Raw genomic sequence first — 21,498 nt, 5'->3', positions numbered from 1 at the left:
GAGACAGCCCAGTCCAGCATGATATACATGACATAATCATTCCTGTACCAAGTGTCTCCAAGATCAGATTTCCACTTAACTAAAGATGGGAAACTATAGCAAAAGCGTGGGTCATTGTTTTTTAATCAAATACTAGGTTTAATTCTAAAGGGAGCATCGGAGAAACTCAATACCAACAAAAATTCATTGAACTTTGTTTTATAACTGATAAACAGTACTAAGTGACTGTGGTACGTTAACCTTGGCCCACCAAGCCGCTGTCACACTCCCCCTCCTCCACAGAACAGGGGGAGAAAAAAGGATGGAAAAGCTCGTGGGTCAAGATGAAGACAGGGTGATCATGTACCACTGACTCTCACGGGCAAAACAGATTCCACTTGGGGAAAAGTAATTTAATTTATAGTCAATTAAAATTGAGTTGGATGGTAAGAAACAAAGACAAAACCATAAAAAACCACCTTCCCCTCACACACCCACACCCGCAATTTTCACAGGCTCAACTTCACTCCTCCACACCCAACTTCTCTCCCCACCAAGCAGCGCAGGGGAGGATGGGTGGGGGATGGGGGCTGCAGTGAGTCCGTAACAGCTTCTGTCTGCCACCTCTTCCTCCTCACGCTATTCCCTGCTGCAACATGGGCTCTACACAGGAAGTATCCTTCAGGAAATATCCACCTGCTTGGAGGGCTACAGTGTGGACACCTGCTCCACTGTGGCCTCTCCCACGGGCTGCAGGGAACTCTCTGCTCCGCGCCTGGAGCGCCTCCTCCCTGCCTCCTCCTCTCCTCTTGGTGTTTGCGCTGCTGCTTCTGGTTTGTGTTTGGTTTTTTCTCTCCGCTGCCACCTACCAGGCATTGTTCTGCCCTTTCTTAAGGATGTGTGTGCAGCTGAGGCGCTTGGCGGTGCCCTGCAGGAGTGTCCATTGGGGCCAGCTGGAACCAGTTGTGACCGGCCCAGGGCAGCCCCTGGCCTCCTCACAGAGCCCCTGCAGCCCTGCTGCCAAAGCCTGGCTGCCAGCACCCAATACGCTGACTTACCAAAGTGGTAAAAATACAAACAAACTGCCTGTGTTAACAACTGTTGGGATCCATAGCTGTCAGTTTTCCTGAGGGCAGTGGTGGTGCTTTGTTCTGTAGTTAAGCAACAGAAGGAATTGCTTTTGCCTTGGTAACACCGTTTTGTGTCTGCTGCGGCCTGCATTTACTCAACCTCATGATCTTTTGTTTTCTGAGTGCAAATATGTCATTTAGGATAGTGACTAACTGCCATCATCTTGTGAGGATTAGAGCCAGTCAAAATCTTCTAACAAAAACGTTTTTCTTTTGGAAAATCCTCATTTGAAAAAAATCAATGTTTTCACTGAGCCATTTTTTGTCATGCCCCGCCCCCCAGAAGTACTTATATAATGATAGAAAATGAAGCTCAAAGGTCATGGCCAAGGAAGGATCACTTAGAGCTGTATCATTCCTGAGAGAAATTTCATTGGCTACCTATGTAGTCAGTACCTTCAGTACTCAACTGTCTTTGACTTTTTTGAAGCTAGTCCAAAGTAAAACCCCAGGAGTGAGTGCAGGATGGATATGCTTTTTCAGTACCAACTCTTTCACTTTACTGATTTGCCGTAATTGTGCCACACTAATTGCTAATGTAGATGCAACCCTCATATGTTTCCATGTTTCAATCTTAATTGTCGGGAACCGTTAACTCCTCTAAATCTTTAATTCCAGTAGAGTTAATTCCTATCAGGTCTTACTTCTGAATACTTTGAGTGTACTGACATCTCATTTCTTGAAATCTCTTTCCTTCCCTCAGTCCTTGAATTTTTTCTGTTTCACAGTCACTCTCACCCAAGATGCCATGCATCTTCACATTTTCAGCCTCGTACTCCCCATTTCTTGGGATCACATCTAGAGGGTCATTTACCTAGTTGCTTTTGTTGTCATTTTGAACAAAAAAATTTACTGTTTTGTTACAAATTTTGTTACATTTGTAGCACAAAATTGTTACAAAAGTTCGTGGAGTCAAAGATTCCCCTTATCACAGATTCATCTTTTCTGAATGCTTCTTACTATAGCACAGAAGTTTCGATTTGATGAATGTAGTCGCTGTCGCAGTTTACCAGCACAGCATTACAATACCACCTCTCCTTTTCATTGCCGTGTGACTTTGATAGTTTCTTTTCCTACGTTTTAGACATAGGGGCAGGTGGATATGTAATCTGAAACAAAGCAGCAACCCTTTCTTTTAATGACCTGTTTTTTTCTAAAAAATTATTACTTTCTGTATTAACATCTTAGCAAATCAATGTTATATCAGCTGAGTCATGTTGTTGATCATGTATTAAAACTTGCAGCTTTTCCAGCTTACCTCTTGCACACATTGGTTTCTATGTGGTCAAAGTGCTTCTCTTTGGGGAAAAAAATGGAAGCTAATTTTTCTTCAAAGAAATGGATCCCTTAGCTAACATTTTTTAACAACAGGGATGGGCTTTGGAGTAAGGGAGTGTAATTTTTTAGCAGACTTGACACTTTCAGTCTCTATTATAGACCCTGGTCTCTTTTGAATCTTCTGTAAGTGTTCCTACAACTTTAAATAGAAATACTTTCCCAGCATTTTCCTGTTTCCCTTAGAGATGGCCTAGGAGGCATTTCTGGTGCTGTTTGCAGTGACATGCTTGATGAGCTGTGGAGGGACCAATCAGTCCTTCTCCTGTGGGACTGGTTATGTCAGTGGGTGCATATCTTACATAGTTCTGCTGGAACTCAGGCAGCTACTTTCACATCAGGTAGATAAACCCATAGAAGGGAAAATGGTATGTTTAAGGCTCTGTTTAAACCTTGAGAAGTGCCACTGGAGCTTAAATAATGTGAAAATATAACTGATAGTATATTGAGCTTGGGTCCCTCTTATTAAGGACATCACTGTTTACCTCTGCATCTGTAGCGTGCTTTCCAGTGCATTAATTGCTCTTGCACGGACTGCCTCTCTGGCAGGTTTTGAGCTCAGTAACCAGTTAGCTGCCGTTTACTCTTATGCTCCCAGGGAAGAAACAGGGTGAGATCTTCATCTGCCCCATAATTCAGCAGCAAGAGCAGCAAGAGAAACAATGTGGTGTTCATTTGTATCAGGAATCAGTTATTTTTCTTTCCAAAGCTCTTCTAGCTCTCGGATCAGTAGACCTAGAGGCTCATAGCAAATAACAGAAGAACTGTCTAATTCAGAGAGGTTTTCTGTTTTCTGCAGTGGTTTGCCTAACATGGGCTTGCTCAGCAGGTGTTGAGAAATAAACCACTCGTGTTAGCTAACTGAAACAGTAGCAGCGAAATTGTGGAGTGCTAGAGAGGTGCATTGTTTTACATTTCAGGCACAGGCGTCACATACTTTTTCCTTACCCAGCAGCAGTGCGTGTCAGAATCTTCTGTACATCTGTTTACTGAAGACTGTGAATTTGTGCTTGTGAATGTAGGTGCTCAGGGACTGGTTTTCTCACCTTGGTCGAGACACTCAAGCCTAGTAGCTGACTGAAAGGTAAAACTTAGAAACATTCAATGTCTAAGAGAAGTTTGCTTGTTGAGGTAGGAATTGGAGCCTGGGAACACAGGGGGAAGCTAGATTTTCAATGAGATGAAGTACTCTGAGGCTATTCACCAAGTCCACAAGCAGGTGCTGGTATATGACAAAAATCATCTTGTTTATTATGGAAAAAAATAATAAATTTTAGAAGGCTAGAATATTTCTATATATTCTTTTACAAGGGTCTCTAAAACTTCATTACACCAGAAATCTGCTAACTGTCTGACCTACCTACCTTGAAACAAAATCCAATACAACGGTCTCTGTGAGAACACATCTCACTCCTAGATTTCTTTAGTGCTGCTTTGCAGCACTAGAAGATTATCAAATCTAGAAATTTTTTTATATAATAAATCTGGAAATAGTTGAAAAGCTTCCTGACTGCAGTTCAAAATGTCATGAATAGCATCATAAATCTAACACTGCGACTCATCCAAGCTCCTGGAAAAGTTCTGAGCTAACTGTGAGTGTTTTACTAGGGAATTTTCAAAGGTGTTTTTAAAGTTTTTGTCATGACTGAGAAGTCAGTGAAATAAGTACCTATGTGGGTGCTATAGGGTTTGTTTTCAAATTAAAATAGAGAAACAATGTCATGAAATGACATGAAATAGGAAGCAGTGCCCACCTCTTCCAAGAAGAACACTCATGAAAGATTGCCACTCCAGCCACAAAATTTGGAGAAAAAACTATAGCAGTGGAATAGAAGGAAAATATGATATCTTTAAAATGACCTGAAGAGCAACTGAATATAGAGAATTTTATTTAAGTCTCAAGCCCCTGTTAGCTTCATTAACACTACTTTGCATGCTGTGTAGGATGGTGGTAGTTACCAGACTTCTGGTTTTTCATTAGACTTTGCCTGGTAAGGGGCAGAATTGTAGAATATGATGATCAATATTGTGTAGATGATCATAAATAATACTATTAATATTATTAATGCTATTCTTAATATTGTAATAATACTTATAGCAATAATATATAAAAATAATATTGATAATATTCTTAATATTATCTATGTGAGTGCATGCATGTGTGGACCAGTTGAAAAATAAATTTAAAATTTGCTAACAGTGACAGACCAGCAGTGTAAGAAGTGTTAGTTTTCTCTGCAGTTTCACATAGGAAACAACTCTGGTAAGTGTGTGGTAGCTTTTGGCACATCTGGGTTTGTTATCAGTAGTGACCACTTCAGTTATATGAACATGTGATCTTGCATATGTGTTAAGAACCAGAGATTCTGAAGCTGAAGGGAGATAAACAATATTCAGAAATAGTGTTAAACTTAAAATTTCAACATTAAGGCAGTCGTGAATGAAGGCATTGCATAATTAGCAGTTTAGTCTCTATAAACCTTTTATATGGGTTCATAGCCCTACGTAGTTCACATAAAATGTGAACAGTTCTATAAAAGGAAAGTAAAAAATAATTTTAGTATCATAAGAATGTCTTAAATGTGCAACAAGATATACTAAAGAGGACAAAACTAGTTTAGACTATTAGAACGACACACAGCACTACTCATCATGGCATCTCATGACATCTAGAGACTAAACTGTCTCTTATATGTCACAATAGTTAACACTAGTAACAGCATTTCAAAATAACAAGTTTCGAAGTGCAGTTGTCCATAAGAGTTTTCTTGTCTCTTGTCTGACCAAAAATTCGTGTTTCCGATACATGTAGCAGTCTATATTTACATCAATCTTATTGTCTTCATCTAGGAATTTACCACTACTGGAGTGCATACTGAGCTAGGTGATTTATCTGACCTTGTAGAGTATTCTTTAAATAAATCTATCAGTATTACCTTTGCATCCATAAATGAAACTGGACATTGTTGACATCAGACAAGGTGAAAACAATCCTACTAAACATGACCTTAATTCACGGATATTAAATAATGGTGAAGTTCCTCTTGAAAGTGCCAAGCAGTTGCTAGGCTTAGAAGACCATAAAAATTTTCCAAGATAAATGATAAAATACAGACAGTGAACCATGTTTCTGGAGGTGCTGTGTTCCCCTCCACAGCGGCCTGGGTGATGCCTACAGCTCTTTGGGAGAGCTGTTTACTGATCTTCGGTTGGGTACATAGTTAGGTGCCACTTGCAGACCACTGCAGCAGGGCTGTGGCTTCTTGAGGCTCACTCTACACTGTGTGCTTCAGCAGCAGAGTGGGTCAGAGGTGTGAGGAAAAGATGCAATCCCTGACTGAGATAACTGTGCTGAGAAGATCCCCTGTTGCAGGTGGGGTTTGCAGCAGCAAAGCTATCTGTTAGGGTTTTGGTGGAGCATAGTGTATTTTGCTGGCAGGGCAATGCCAGCAAAACAGATTGCAGTGATGCAATCCTTCTCGCAAAGGTGTTTCGTCACTGTGCAGCATACCACAATAGCCTTATCAGGAGATGAAGTTTTAGGTTCCATTGTAGATAGCAATAGTGTGTGGCTGAGCTAGCTCCTAAATTCTGTAGTGTGCTGACATTTCTGAAACAGCTTTGAATGGGTTACTAAACAATGGAGAAGAAATGATGTAAATGAAGACTGCAGTCAATCCATTATTTCCTTTGTATGATCCTTTTACAGATAGCACCAAGTTCATTCCTTATTGCCCTCAGACTTGGAACGTGCGCAGTGTGCTGCAGATATTTGAAGTGATAATGAATAGCCATGTTAACAACGTTACAAGAGAGATAGTCATAAGGGCAGACAAGCAGGGAATGGCTGGAGCTTGATCAGCAGTGGAGAATGTCAATATCTCTGGCATCAAGGAAGCTGTTATCGCTGAGAAGGCAAAGCAGGGCGGAGAACAAACTTTAACATGCCCTTGGATTCAGGAGTGAGAATAATTTCACACCATTCCTAAAGCAAGCATTTTGCTAGTTTATTTCCTTCATTATTCTCCACTGTAGAATGCTGTGACTTCTTTTTTTTTTTGCACGGTCAATGAGGCATGTTGTAATAGCAATTTATTTTTTTTACCCTCAGGGATTTTTTCCTTTAGAAAGAAAGGGATAATTTGGCTTTTCACTTGGAAGCAGAAAAAATTGGGGCATTGTTCTTTTTGTTTCCAAGCAAAAATAGAGACTTTACCAAAGGAGAGAATGGATAGCCACAGTCCGTAATGATACTCCAAATAGTTATTGGTTGCTATTTGGGTTACATTCACAAATAAAAAATACTGAAACATAGATAGCATGAAAATTAAAATCAATAACTAAACCTTCTTTGCATTGCATCACGTAACAATTTGAGTTTCTCAGTTCCTTTTAAAATTGCTGTTTTAAAATGTATGCCATAGAAAATCTAGATACCTTGGTGCTTCTCTAATATATCTATGAATTCAGATTTGTTCTCAGTGAAGTTGTTCATGTTTCTGATTAATCTCAGTGGATGAAAGGATAATATTGTTTATTTACAGGTGTTTATTTTTCTTTATGTTTTTCTTCTGTAGATCTGTAATTCTCTGCAATGGCATGAAATGGAAGACCGGGTGATATTTCACTGCTGGCTTCCTTCCTTGCCAAAATGTTTTTTTAAAAAAATTACAGCTTTTTAAAATGAAAATTTTTTTGTTATCAGTTTGTATTGAAGAACAGTAAATATTGTGTGTAATTTCAGAGCACATTAAAGCAGATAGTGCATTTGGGATTTTGGATTTTTTTCTCAGCATTTTGAAAATTGTTACTTTTCATACAAGGAAAGTTCCATATATGAAGAGAGCCCCCAAATCTGATGTGATGACCCTGAGTAGTACAGACAGCACCATCAAGAAGATGTGAAAACCTTGATTTCCATTTGAAGAGGTTTCAGTTTATAACTGTTCAGTTTGAGCAGCCATTTTCTTGGATTCCATTTTTTACAGTAACTGTAAGGTACTGGATACTGTGTACCCAGCTGGAGTTCTGGAGGCTTAGCCTAACCTAGACAGCCATTATCACAGTCTACAAAACCAAAATGAAAGTGCGCAACATGGCCTGTGACAGTCCTTGTCACCAGAGGCAGTAAAAGTTTTTGGTTTAGACTGTGATGGTAAGTTCTGTGAGAGCGCTTTTTGGACCAGGAAGGGATCTGGTTGCCAAAACTAAGACTTAGGCCATCATTTGGCTGTTGCTTCAATGCTCTTGATACTTCTGCTCTTCAGACCTGTTTTGGAAGATAGCAGTACCTCCTGTTGTAGTGTTTTGTAGGGATCCAAATTGTGCTGGAGTTGACTGGCTACAATTTAAAAAAACAGAGAATGAGGTTCCCTCTGGACCCTGGTCAATCATAAGTGTTAGAATGGAGATTTTTTGCATGTGCAGTGATAGAGCTGTCTGACAGAAGTTGCCATGACTGTGAACTGCAGATGTCTTCAGAGTTATGTAGCTGTTGGTTTGGGGGAAGGAAGAGCTCAAAAATGCAACTACAACCTTATAAACCTGGACTCTGCCTAAATCCTGCACTGGATGCTGATAGGGCTGTTTGGATCTGTGCCGTGGTCCTTAGAAATCAGGACTCTCTTCTCCCATTGATGCCTGTGCTCTCAAGAAATGTTTATGATGCCTCTTGTGATAGTAACAACTCTTGCAAATGAGAATCAGTTTCATTAGAGCTAATTATATTGGAGCCACCATTTCCTCATGTGAAACATGAGGGACATTTTGTTACTGGGAAACAATGCATTGCATTTTTATAATCTTACTTGCGCTGTATTCTGAACAGAAATCTGAATACAATGAAATGCCATTGATTTGTGTTTTAGAAACAATGCCCTCTATTCTGAAAATATTTTTCCAAGCCTTATTTGCTAAGAGCAAGTCAGAGAACACAAGATAAAAGTCATTCTTCATTTTAGCAGAAGCTGTTGCTCTCCACTGGTCAGTCCGCACAGGAAATCAGCATGCTGAGAAAATACCTGCATGTCATGAAAAAGCACAATGTGTTTCAAGTTGCTTTAGAGACACTAGGCAAGTTACTTTGGTTTCAGAAAAAAACCTGACCCTACTTCCCTTTTCCTTTAGCCAGTGTCCTGTTCACATCTTAGGCAACAAGAATCACTCTGCTTGAAAAAATGGTTGCATGAGTAGTTCAGACAAAACACAGTTTTAGTTCAGCCTTGAGTGAGTCAGCTGAGGAGCAAAATTTAAGGCTTGCCTCTTCAGTCTTCTGAGATGTGATAGCAAGTACTAGTGTTGCACCAGCGAAGCTTCCCAACACTTTCGTGAGTGTATCCTGCTATATTTCTTTTCAGGGCTTTTGAAAAGTTCAAGGCACAGTGAGTAGATTTCTGTGCACACTGGAACAACAAATGCAGTGTTGATGAATCTGGGTGTTTCGTAAGAAAATCCCATTATTCCAGAAAATTTTAATCTAGCTCTATTGCTGTCTCAATGTAGCAGCAAGTGAACACGGACAACTCAAACTAAAAGAAAAAGCCTACTTTCTAAACTCTAAACTAAGAAATGCTACGCCAACTATGATGGGGCTAGTAGCAAATTCCTATTTACTCTGGGTCCAGTCACCAGAAGACAGTGGTCTCAGTGTGAGCTAGCCTTGAGTACATGTAAAACAACTCTGCAACACTTTACCGGCATCTCAGATGTTGCTTGCAGATCTCCTGGAAGAAGATCATCCTGGCTACCTATGAATTCTAGGCAGTGTTTTTATATTACATTCAGTGATCTCTCCCTGGTGAAGTTCAGACCAGATATATACCCCAATACCATGTGAAATTTCATGTGAATTTTATGTGAAATCTGCAACAAAGCATTAATGTCTTTACAGAAATTATAAGAATTGATGATTACAGAAATGTATGATTTACTTCAAATTCCCAGCCAAACAACAAGCTGTTTCAGTGCACAAAGATTTTCCCTTTATTTGTATTTCACATTATATTCTTTTAGTATTTTATCTTCTGCCCTTAATGTCATCTCTTTCTTTCAAAATAAAAGATGTAAGAGAAATCTTGCTTTAATGAAGGCACTTATCTGTTGTTTTTAATTTTAGGTCAGCTGTAGAGGAGATTGAAGTGTAGCTGCTTGTATATGCTGGATCCTGGCCTCAGACTTCCATGGGCTTTGTGGGCCTGCAGTGCGCAAGCCTTCAAACGCTTTCTTGCTCAGAGAGCGCTTTGTGCACTGCACAGTGTTCTGTAGCTGCCTAGCAAAGAGCTCCACATCGTGGATTTTGTGTTGTCATCTGTTGCCTTTTGGGGGAAAAAAAAAAAGAAGAAACTTTAGGGAATTCTATCTGAAAACAAATGACACTAAGAAATAAATGAAAGGCTTAACAAAATGTCTTCAGAAGTTGCAGTGCTGATTTTGCTTTGTTTTTAATTCAAAAGCTTAAAGGAAAGGGTGGTTTAAAAAAGAATTTCAACGCAGATCCTCATTCCTAGTAAAGCGTAACCCTGAAAATCTCTCTTATTCCTATAGTATCCGAGAAAGGGACAGCAATGGTTCCTATGCCCTGTGTCTGCTGAATGATGGAAAAGTACTGCATTACCGTATTGACAGAGATAAGACAGGAAAGCTCTCCATACCGGATGGAAAAAGATTTGACACCCTCTGGCAGGTCTGTTAAATTTGAATCACTTGGATATCTGTCATCGTGTTTCCATATAACTGACTAAGGCAGCTTGTTTTACTTTGCTGTGCAACAACAGTCTTTAGCTAAACAGCAACATGTTTTGGCAGGTTATTTGTCATGTGTTTCCAACTTTATGTGGTTTCTATACATGAAGAAAATATATGTTAATGTAGAAAGCTATGTAAGTGCAGAGAGTTTAATCATTTTTAAATGTGATGTTGCAGCTTGGCAGAGTTCAAAATTGCTGTAATTAGTATTCAGTTAGCTGAACATTCTCTGGAATGGAAGACAGTTTGCATTTGCAAGTGACCATATTCAATAATAGCTATGCTAGGTACAGTCTTTTGCTAATGTCCTTTATGACAGCAATAAACAGAATTCTAGGAAGCACAAAGGGAATGGTTTAGGATGCTGTACACATACTGCATTCTTTAGCTTTGAAATTCTCTACCTTCAAGGCTGGAAAAGCATAGTTTGCTGAGGGTTACCACCAAAATATGTCTGAAGCCTGGTAAAGATTAAGCAATTAAGGAATGCGTAGTTGACTATGCCATAGTCGATAATAAAACTGAATACTGGAGAAATGACTGCGTAAATTGAAAATGCTAAGGGAAGTGAAATCCCTGCAGAAATCTTTTATGTCATCTTGCTTAAAATTCTATTAAAACAGGTAAAGTGAGTCACAGATCTGAAGTATGAGTCTTTACTTGCATATATTAATTCTTAGCCTTTCCTGTAAATGTCCTGCATATTTCTTCCCTGGAGTCACTGGAAATTTAAAAGCAGCTATGCTATCTTACAAGTTTTTTGAATATGTCTGCAACTGTTTCATTCACAGACCCCCTCCCTTCTACCCAAATGTACCAAAGCCAAAATAGCAGTAACGAACCTGTAATGAAATGGCATGGAGAGGACAATCCAGAAACAAAAATGGCCACAACTATTGGTGCTATACATTTACTAACTGCTTACATCCCATTGCAACTTTGAGGTCCAAAGAAAGCGTTGCATATTAGGACAATTCCTGCACTGTAGTTATACCCATCTTGAAAAAAAATTAAATTTAAAAAAAAAAAGAAAGAGGGCAGGAACTCAGAGGTATAAAAAGAAGTGATTTGCTCAGAGTTACAAAGCTGGTTAGTAGCAGAACCAGCTGTGAAATGCTGAGTCTTACAAATCCAGTTCCTGGATCAGGTTCCAGATTCATCCACACGGTTACTTCAGAAACATGCACACCTGCTAAAGAGAAGTAAAGATGAGGTAAGAACATGTGCAGTAAAGGTCTGCTCTATGCCCAGTTCATTTGCTGTAATATATATCAATTATCGTACATATGCACACAATTTTAAAGAGACAATGTATTTAATTATACCTCCCTTACCTTTTCATATCTTTTTCTCTCCTCTCTTCCCCCCCCCCCCCCCTCTCGTTCTGGTAGTTAGTTGAGCATTATTCATACAAACCAGATGGATTATTAAGGGTTCTTACCATTCCCTGTCCACAGCTTGGCTCAGAAAATGGTGAGTTATTCCTATTATTTTGATATGTATAAGTAGCCGTACTAATGATGATAGAGATGTGTGCATTTTTTCCATTTGCCATGTAGGTGCATGCAGATTATGGTAGATTAAAGTTGGATAAAAAAAATTTAAATGTTAAATTTCCAACTTTTCAAATGAGTTAAGATCTGCTAGACCATGCAGGATGGAGGCAGATCCTGTAGCTTAAGAGAGGCTACCAACTCCAATTATTGCTGGCTCTAAATTAATGTCAGATCCAAAATGTGCTTTGCTGCTTATAGTAGCAGTGTGTGTTACTTGGCACACACACTAACAAGGTGGTTGTCCCAGCACTCCTCCAATGGTCCTTACTCCAAGCTGATGCCAGCACATCAGCAGTGCTGCTGTAGGCATTCAGGTTGGGTGCAGTGAGAGGTGCCCACAACAGGTGAGTTGCTGGTAGATGAGGAGTTACTTCCTATCTTGGGGCGAGCAGGGCAGAACAAGGGATTGGCTGCACCTGATGCAGAAAATGAGGGTCAGAGAGGCATTCCTTGATAACCTGGGGGAAGGGAGGGAAAGGGGTGGTGAGGAGTGTTCAGGGGTGTTCTGAGGTCTAGTATGCTCTGTGCCCTGTTTCTTCTTTAATGTCATGTTAAATACCAATGAGACCTGTCCTCCCTCTTGCCCTGACTGCCAGGGGGAAAAAGATGCTTCTGCCTGATCCTTGTCTAACTTGTGCTATTCCAGAAGTGCTGTTCTCTCTCTAAGGCCGCCTTCTGTCATTCTGACTGGATACCAGTGCCATGGTGAGAGTATATGCCCATATTTTTTCTGCTTCTTTGAATCGTTTAGGCACTGCACATACTTTTGTCTCTGTGGCAGCAAGTACCAGAGTCTGCTGCACATTAGAGACAAAAGCAAAGAAGATGGGCCAGGAGAAACACTGTAATGTGATTTAAAAACTAGAAAGTTGGTCCCCTATATAAAATTTTGTGTTCTCATAGTACATTTCTCGCCTTGCTCAGTATCCTTCTACATTTGATTCTTTTACAGATAGTGTTGTTTTTAACACTCGTCTTCCACTTCCTGGAACCCCTTCTAAGGTAAGAGTAGGTGGTGATATAGCAGTAGCATTCATTTGAGAAGGCTTACAGTCACATACTGCTCTAGGAATCCTAATGCTTGGATATTATTGCAGCAGTGAATTTGTTTTTCTAGGGATGTAAGCAGTAAGTTGAAAAGAATAAGCTTAACATTCTAGCATGGTTATTGCTTTCATCAGTGTTTTGCATGAGCTATTCATCATTTAATTTTGTGAACTACTTTTATACATACAATGTATGTGAAAATCAGTATTTTTCATATGCAAAATGCCTCTTTGATGGTCATATTCTGTAGCGACTGTATCAACACTAGGAGGAGAGATACTGCTTTGTTTACATTGTCCGTTTTGAGAATCTGCTGACTGAAGCAGAAATGGCAGTTCAATTTGTTTTCATATTTGGTGTGTGCAATTAACGTCAGACTTTGCACAAGGGTTTGATTCCTTGTGCAGTGAAAGTAGAGGAAGTTCTTTCATCAACTCCATGAAGAGTGAGCAAGCCTATCTGTGATAATAATTGCCTGAGCTCTTAGAGTCCGTTGATTAGAGAAGCCACCTGAGGTGTGATACATAACACCATCTCATTCAGCTATAGTTGATCTTGTCTGAAATAGGGAGTTTAATTTAGTTGTTTCACGACTCCCTGGAGAACCTAATCATCTAGGTCATTATCTTGATGCAGTCCCACATTATAGAAAAAAATATTTTTGTTCAAATAGGCAATTACATTTATTTCAGTACTGTTGAGTCCCTGTGGGTCCCTGAACAACCATTCTCATACCACCAGTTTCTGAAAATCAGGCGCCCTTTTAAATCATTGGAAATTACGCAACCAAATTCAGTGCCTTTTTTTTTTTTTTTTAATGTTGTCCTGAGGTTTGGATCTGTGCCATTTACAAGGATGACCGTGAAGTTTAAGCACATGAGACCACATGTGTATCATCTGGTATACATGCAGTTATAGTGATGGAGCAAGCACACTGAGTGTGGGAATACTACGTAGGTTTTAGATTATCCATAGAAAATTTTTCAGTTTAAGTGTAAATGAAAGTAAATTAAAGAAATCTTGCTTTAGGTATTTAACTTATCAAAGAAGTAGTAACAAAAAAACCTTGTATCTGACTAAGTTGACTGGTGTTTAGGACTGTGCAATGAAAGTAAATGGGCCAACCTCTTCTCTTTTCATCAGTGCATTGCAGTAATACCGCCCCAGTTGTTCATGATGCTTTACAGATGAAAGACTCGGTCATGCTAACAGGGTATGATTAATCTTGCCTAACACTAATGAACTCAAATGAAGAGCCATTCATTCAGCAAATCACAAAGGCTCACTTTTGAGGAATTTTGAAGCATGAGTAAGACACATACCCATCCACATGTCACTTCAGCCTAAAAGTGGTGGCATGACTTTCCACCAATATGTGCCTACGTCTTGGCACTCAGAAGGGGCCTAGGTGTTTAGTCAAGACTATATGCCTTGCTTTTAGGTAGCCATAGTTAGGTGACATTAATTCCACCCTTGAACGTGTACTTCTCTAGCAAGTAGCTGACTTAAATACACTTGGTCACTTGCACATTTTGCATACAAACATTAATGTTTTCAGGATTCATCAGTAGTAGTTACACTTAAGGCTGGTCATGATGGATAGAAGGAAAAGCCCCAAAAATAAGTGAGTTGTGTTGAGTGCATATTTTGCAAATATTCTCCTAAAATATTGTTTAAAGCTACAATATGTTTGACATTCTGAATTCTTAAAACTGAAATCTTAATTTTGTGTTTTCTTTAGGAGTTGTATAAAACAAGCCTGCTAAGTTACTTTCCCATAGTATAAACATAAAAATAGGAAGTGGAAAATTTTAAATTAATGTTACTATTTATGGAACTCAAAGACTTCAGTTAATATTGCCAGGTTCTCATACATTAATATCTTTGTGCAAAAGCAGTAACTCACTAAAGACCACTCATGTAGCTTTTTTTATATGCAGAGCCTGAAATACAATGAATTCAGATTGCAAAAACAAAAATGCATCCTGAAAAGAACAAATACAATCACAAAGTCTTATGTAGAGGATGTGCAATCTATCTTCACATTATTTACACCATCATAATTAAGATTTAAGTTTAAGAGTTTCTGACATTTCTGAAGTACTGCATCTTTTTTATTTTACAAAATAGATTGCCCAAATATGTGAATTGGGATTGTGAATGTTTGAATTGGGACTCAAAATAATTGTGATGAATTGGAGAAATGTCCTGGAAAAAGCAGGGTGAAGTTCAGTAGAAACTAGTGCAAGATACTGCACTTCTAGTAGTCAGCTGTAGAACACAGGATGGGGAGCAGCGACAGTTTTTCAGAGGATGTGATGCCTGTAATGGATCAGAACAGGAACAAGGACCAGCAACCATCATGCTGGTAGAAGAAAGGGAAACATCAAGAGTGTTTCCAGCTTGCTCAACACTGGTAAGGTCTCGGCTGGAATACTTTCACCAGTTTTTGGCACTGCACCGAAGAGCATTGTCCAACAGGAGATAATCCAGAAAAAGGCAACAGGAATGATCATGACTTGTGAGAAAAGATTGATTAGAATAAAGAAGCAAAAAAGAGAGAGTAGAGGGACAGAACATGATTAACAGCTGAAGAAAGGAGGGGAATGGCCTGTTCTGATGGACAATCTGATACTGGTATTCCCATCCAGACCAATTTTTCAATAATTTTTTAGTTTTTATATTTATTAATGCCTGAAATACACTGGTGAGATTCCAAAGCCTTAGTGGAGAGCATGCCTAAACGTGAAGTTGCTTTGAAGCTAAGAGAATGTATGACCACTGTAGAAAGATTTGCTGGATGATATGCAAGGCAGACTGTCCAACTAATTTAACTGCAGACTGTTGGTGTGTAAGGGCTTGGAGTAAAATTTACAACATCAGGGAAGGGATTTGTGTAGTATTTGCTAATGCTTCAAGAACAAACTTAGAGTAACAAAATGCTACTGGTTTTTGTCCCCTTTTCTGTAATCTGGACATCTCCTTTTTAGTGATATTAATATGCTTCCTCTGCAAAAGGAAGGATTTTCTGCTGAAAGTCTGTGCTGGAGATAATTTCTCCATGCAGAATATGGAAGCTTACTCCTTATTCTCTCAGCACATGTATGGACTAGGACTTTTCTTGCCTTTCACCAGAGGCTCCATAACTAGATTTAAGGTGATTTTGATCCCCTTTGACTTTGTAAATTACTTTTTTCTCCCTGCATATCATCCCAATATGTATTTAAACCTGCAGAGGAGCTTTTGATATTGAGCCTAAAATGAGAAGTTGACATTACAGTGAAGCTGCCAACTTCTGGCCACTTCCCAAATTCTCCGCTTAACCTTTTTCAGTATTTTATTTGTTTAGCCACAGTTTATCAGATAGTGATAATAGACCTAAACCTTATGAGTACAGCCTAACTTTAGACTGGTCCTGTTGCTGTCCCTGATTAAGTATTCCTCTTAGCATGCATTTGTATGTCTAATACAAACATTTGAGTTAAGCAGTATTACCATCAAGGCAGTACAGGTGGCTGCTTGGTCAAGTGCAGGGAGCTACTCTTGTTGGAAAAGTATTAACGAACCATGCTCACCATGTGCAAAAGAGCACTTAACCTCTTAGAGAATTTATCTGTTGCAAAACTATAGCTAAGAAGTGCTTCAGGTTTCATTTATTCCCAGTATGGAAAGAGAATTTTGTGAGGTAAAAGAAAATGGCAGATTCAGTAAGCTTTTTCAATATGCAGTAACTGAATTTTTATGTATCACAGCTATGAAGACTGTCAAGCATCAAAAAAGTTTCTGTTCTTCCAGCAGGAATGGGGACTGCATGGCTATCCTTGGTGTTTTGAAACAAGATACCTTTTTTATGGGAAATCAAACATTTTTTTTTAAAAGAAAGTTAGGAGAGATACAAATCCTATCCATTAGAAAAGCTATCTTTTCAGGAGAAAAAAAATGGCCAAATGGGTTATTTAAAAGTTCAGAACATCTAACTGTAGGTAAGTTAAAAGGCTGTTTAAAGTGGCTGAGAATGTGGCTCAGATTATTATTTCAACCTCAGCATCAGCTTAAATGCTTGGTCAGTAAGTACTGCATCACAGTTTTAATTAGGCAGGTATGATCTCTCAGTGACCCCTAGAAATGATAATTAGTCACATTTAATTAAATTAATGTATTATTGTAAAACATATTTGCATTTCTTTTAAAAGTATCTTTATACAGAACATAAGTGCACAAGTAAAATCTAAAGCCTGTTCATTTTTGTTTGGAATTAATATCAGTTTGTGTGCTTTTTGCTTCAATAACCACATTGTTGTAAGACCAAGGTGTGCTTCAAATCTTGCTTGATACATTAGTCATACTTCAAGACACTAAAGTTATCAGCTGATTTACATTGCTAAATATGTTGGGGGGGTGGCTAAAGTTCAATAACAGAGGCAGGAAAAACATACTGCGTAAAAGATCTGGGGAAGGGGCAATGTGCTTGAATTTAAAAACTGCCTTAAGGTGTATCTACAGATTCAAGATGGTTTGAGAGTAATACAGTTGAAAGAAAATTTAGTACTAAGGTTTCCTATACTACATTTGTTTGATGCATCATATGTGTACTTGCAGGCACACACAAAAGAAAAGTTGGGAGTGTTTTGTTCTTGTATACTACATCTGTTTTGTAAAATACCTTTAGCTATTTTCCTGACACATTTACTGTTCCTCTTTGACATTGTGGTTTCTAGAGTTGGGCAGGAGGTGGAATTATCTCAAGACTCAAATCGTACACCTTTCCAAAGGCTGGCAGCAAAAAGGTGCCTCATATAGTCTTTTTAGGTTTTTGACTTGAGTTAAAAGGACTTACACTTGACTAATTTCACTCTTTTTTCCCCTCTTTTGGCTTGCTGTTACTAAATGTGTGTCTTGGCTACTAACAATCAGATTGTGAAGATTTTGTAAGCTTTCTGCTTCCTTCCTAATCATCTGCATAATTATGGCCTTGATTTTATAACTAAAGCAATGGTTTTAAAGAAGTTTTAAAAATTGATGGACTATTTTAAAGTAATTTCTCACATCCCAAAATATTAGTGCAGATCTCAACAAGTCTGCAAATAAAATGTAAGTGATAAAATGTTTTTCAAACAACAGTCACTTATAGCAGAACAAAACAATATTTCTACTCTGAACTATCATTCCTAATCAGAAAATTGGCTTGCTTACACAATGCTATTACTGAGCACATTTAGGGAACAATTTGTTAATAACAACTACAAAATATATTCTTACAGAACCTGTGTGCACAAATCTTGTTATGCATTGATGTTAATTACATTTGGGCAAGTGTAAGATGTCACAAGACCAAGCAGAATGGGAAAGGTGATAAGATGTCAGGGAGTCAAGGGGAACTCAGCCCTGTACTAATGAAAATGCTGCTGCATGGCCAGAAAATTATGCTGTCCGGTAATTGATGTAGTTGTGAAGCATGTAGTTATGAGCTTTGTTTGCATGCCAAGAATAACATGTGTGTCCCTGTTCCACCCATGAGCCTCTCTTTTTGTTTGTTTATTTATTTATTTATTTATTGCCAGTTGCTCTTCAACAAAAATGAGCAGGCATAAAAAGCCCTAGAGGTACACTGCTGTTCAGAGTGAAAAACTATGTTTGACATGTACTGTATTTGATAATCCTGGTAAATAACAATTATTCTTTTTTTATAACTTCAGTTCACTTTTATACTGAAGTACCAATAGCTTTTGTCATCTGTATACCCTTACAGGACCCACGTCTCGTTTTTAATGTGCTGTCATCTTGTACAAATACATATACAGTGTCAGGACATGTTCTAAAGCCATCTGAAAAAAATTGCCATACTATCACACATTAGACAAGAGAAGTGTTCATTTTGTCCAGAAAAGTGAGTGTGGGATCTGAGTTCTCTAGACATGGCTTTGGTCACTCTGCTGTCTGTTCACCTGGTGAAACCTGTGCTTCTCTCTGTTTGCTTTCTGCAGTTAAATACCTATTTCCTGCCTTCTGGGGAACATACACAGAGTACAGACTGAAGCATATTGTCAGAGAAAGACCAATAATTTAAGAAAATAATTTCAGAAATCTGATTTGATCACCATTTACATTTACTTAACCCTGAATACTCAAACCCACAAATGTCATCATACTGCCAAATTTAGACTCTGAACAAAAGTCCTGCTCTGAACATTTCCAAGATTTACCATCCATTAACCCCAACATGTAGAGTTTACTTTAGACCTGGTTAATTAGGCAGTTACTTCTCTTATGTCAAAACCTTTCAGACAGTGAAATGTAAAATTTACGCTGTTATATTTATTCAGTCTTGGAAAGTACAGGTTTTTTTAAATTTCACAAACTGGTTATTTGTATATGATTTTAGCACTCAGATCAAAATTTTTCAAGCTGTTTTACTCGCTAATGTAAAATTGGTGATTTAGACGACAATTTAAATGAACTCGTGCCACCTAGTGGTGACTAAGAGGTCTTAGCCAAAGCTCATGGAGGATTTGGCTAATAAGGTCTTTGTCATGCAGTATTTTGCTATTCAGTTTGGTTTAGCAAAATAAGACGACTTTATAGTCCTACATATATGTTTGCGTTTTGCAAATCAGAATTATTAACCTGAAAAGAAATCGTATTTGCTGTACTGATTGCCTTCATAAGTATATTCTTTACTAAAAAATTATAATCTTTACTATAAAAATCAGACTTAGTTAGAGCCATTTCATTCATATTTGAAAGCAAACAGTAAGTGGGTCTTGCTCTCATTGCATCCACTAGATGCTATCAAACCTGCTTAGGGGTTATCCTACTAAGGCCTTATCCATGCATAGAAAGTGGTATTCCTTTTACTAGAAAGATATCTTTGAGTGAACGCAAACTCTCTGCTTCCTGCTTTCCTCTCATTGTGGATGTGGCTATATTACTATAAAAGTGCCACGCTAGTATAGCCAGTCCCTAATAAGAGGAAGAAAGGCACATTTAGATTAGCTTAACTATGGGTACCTGAGAAGTTTAACCAATGAAATTTAAACCCTAGCAGAAGAAAAAAAATATGTTGATGTGAAAACAGGACAGGCTCACAACAGCTTTCTAGTATGAGAGCATAAAATGACAGCCTGCCCCATAGTTTACAAGTGTACATACCACAAGGTGTCACATAGTATGTGCCATTTTTAACAGGCTCCTCTAGTGGACTCTTTTCTTGTATTCCTTTTTACTGGACGAGCAAATCCATGGTCATTTTGCCCATTCCCTGCTTCTTGTAAGAATATAAGGAGTAATCTCCTACCCTATCCCTTGGTTGTATTAAGACAAACCTCCCTTTGTCAGAAAAAGATCTGCAGAATTAAACTTGCTGTTTTTAAAGAGTAGGGCAGAAAGGACTCTGGATTTAAGTGACAGTTAAATAAAAAGGAAATTTTATTGTACTCTTACCCAGACCACTGTACATGCCATGATACATACCTCCTGCACCATTTCTAGTATGCCTCACTTGACTCGAAGAGAAAAATTCCAACCTTTCTGCTAGAAAATCCTGTTCAAAGGCATGCAGGGTGCTACATGCCATGAATACATAACTGGCAGAACTAAAGAAAAATGTTTGAGGTTTTCTGAGTGCTGTACAATATTCCCAAGTTACTAATATGAGCTGCAAAGGTGCCTGTGAAACACCAAATTGCAGTGCAACCAGAAATATTAATGAAAAAGCCATTGGTAAGCTGTTTAATCAAATTGCAACAATGGGGAATATCATTCCACACATACATATATATTAGTTCACTAAGCTAGCACTGATAATATGTAAGGCATTATCACTAACCTTAAACATGAGCAGCTCTCTGAGAAAGACAACCCACTTTCTTAGATTTCGTGTCACTGTGTCATTTACAATTCACAGCTGCAGAGTTTTATTCACAAGCACAGGAGTGATGCACTCATTTTTTTTAATGCACTTCCTGAACAAGAGCATCCAATCCTTTCTGATTCTTTTATTTTGTTCTTGAATTGCAAAGAGCAGAAACGTCTCTATATGTCCCATTTGAGGAGTCAGCTATGTCACGGCCAGAGCTGTATTTTTACCAGGTGTTCTGCACTGCTGAATGGATTCTTGAGATGTATGAATTTGGTGTACATGAATTCTGTTTGGCCAGTCCAAAGTATCCCAGTTCATACACTGAGACCTAGGATCAGGGATTTTTAACTACCTCTCTAGTCTGCAACTAATACTAATCACATGAAACCTTATGCCCTCCAAGTTTTTTAAAATTTGTGGGATTATCCAGTACTGGCTGGGTACTTCTTAAGTGTTTCTGCCCTGTTGTTCAGCAGCAATCAGATGAAGCTTACTTATCAGACCTATACAAGGTGTTGCAGTGGAATTTGTAATTTCTGTCATTATGGTTCAGCCTGCAGGGTTATATTGCCATCAAAAAAGCATCACTTCTTCAAACAGTAAGTTCAAGTCCATTTGAAATCTTGAGCTTATCATTTTCAGAGGGCTTTCCCAAAGTGCTTGTATCTCATTTGTCGTAAGCTTGGGTTACGATGAAGAATAGTACACAATCTTTTTACTCATCTGAAAACAAGGAAGATCTGCTGAAGTTGTACCCTTCTGTGGGCTGAATTTATATTCCTCTTTATATAACAACAACTACACAAACTCTAACCGGCACTTGACTGTTTGTGGAAAGAAAGAAAACGGA

General features: G+C 38.5%; 1 protein-coding gene across 1 annotated transcript in view; it reads left to right on the top strand.

Moving 5' to 3' along the window:
* Positions 1 to 21,498, top strand: part of SYK (spleen associated tyrosine kinase) — a 34,712-nt gene that overhangs the window by 3,552 nt on the left and 9,662 nt on the right. Inside the window, exons 4-7 of the mRNA XM_050913118.1 lie at positions 9,987 to 10,125; positions 11,579 to 11,660; positions 12,696 to 12,745; positions 17,509 to 17,577. Coding sequence (XP_050769075.1) covers positions 9,987 to 10,125; positions 11,579 to 11,660; positions 12,696 to 12,745; positions 17,509 to 17,577 — 340 coding nt within the window. The remainder of the gene's footprint in view (positions 1 to 9,986; positions 10,126 to 11,578; positions 11,661 to 12,695; positions 12,746 to 17,508; positions 17,578 to 21,498) is intronic.

The sequence above is a fragment of the Gymnogyps californianus genome, chromosome Z (genome assembly GCF_018139145.2).
Source record: "Gymnogyps californianus isolate 813 chromosome Z, ASM1813914v2, whole genome shotgun sequence".
Classification (NCBI taxonomy): Eukaryota; Metazoa; Chordata; class Aves; order Accipitriformes; family Cathartidae; genus Gymnogyps; species Gymnogyps californianus.
This window is presented reverse-complemented; position numbering and strand designations above follow the sequence as displayed.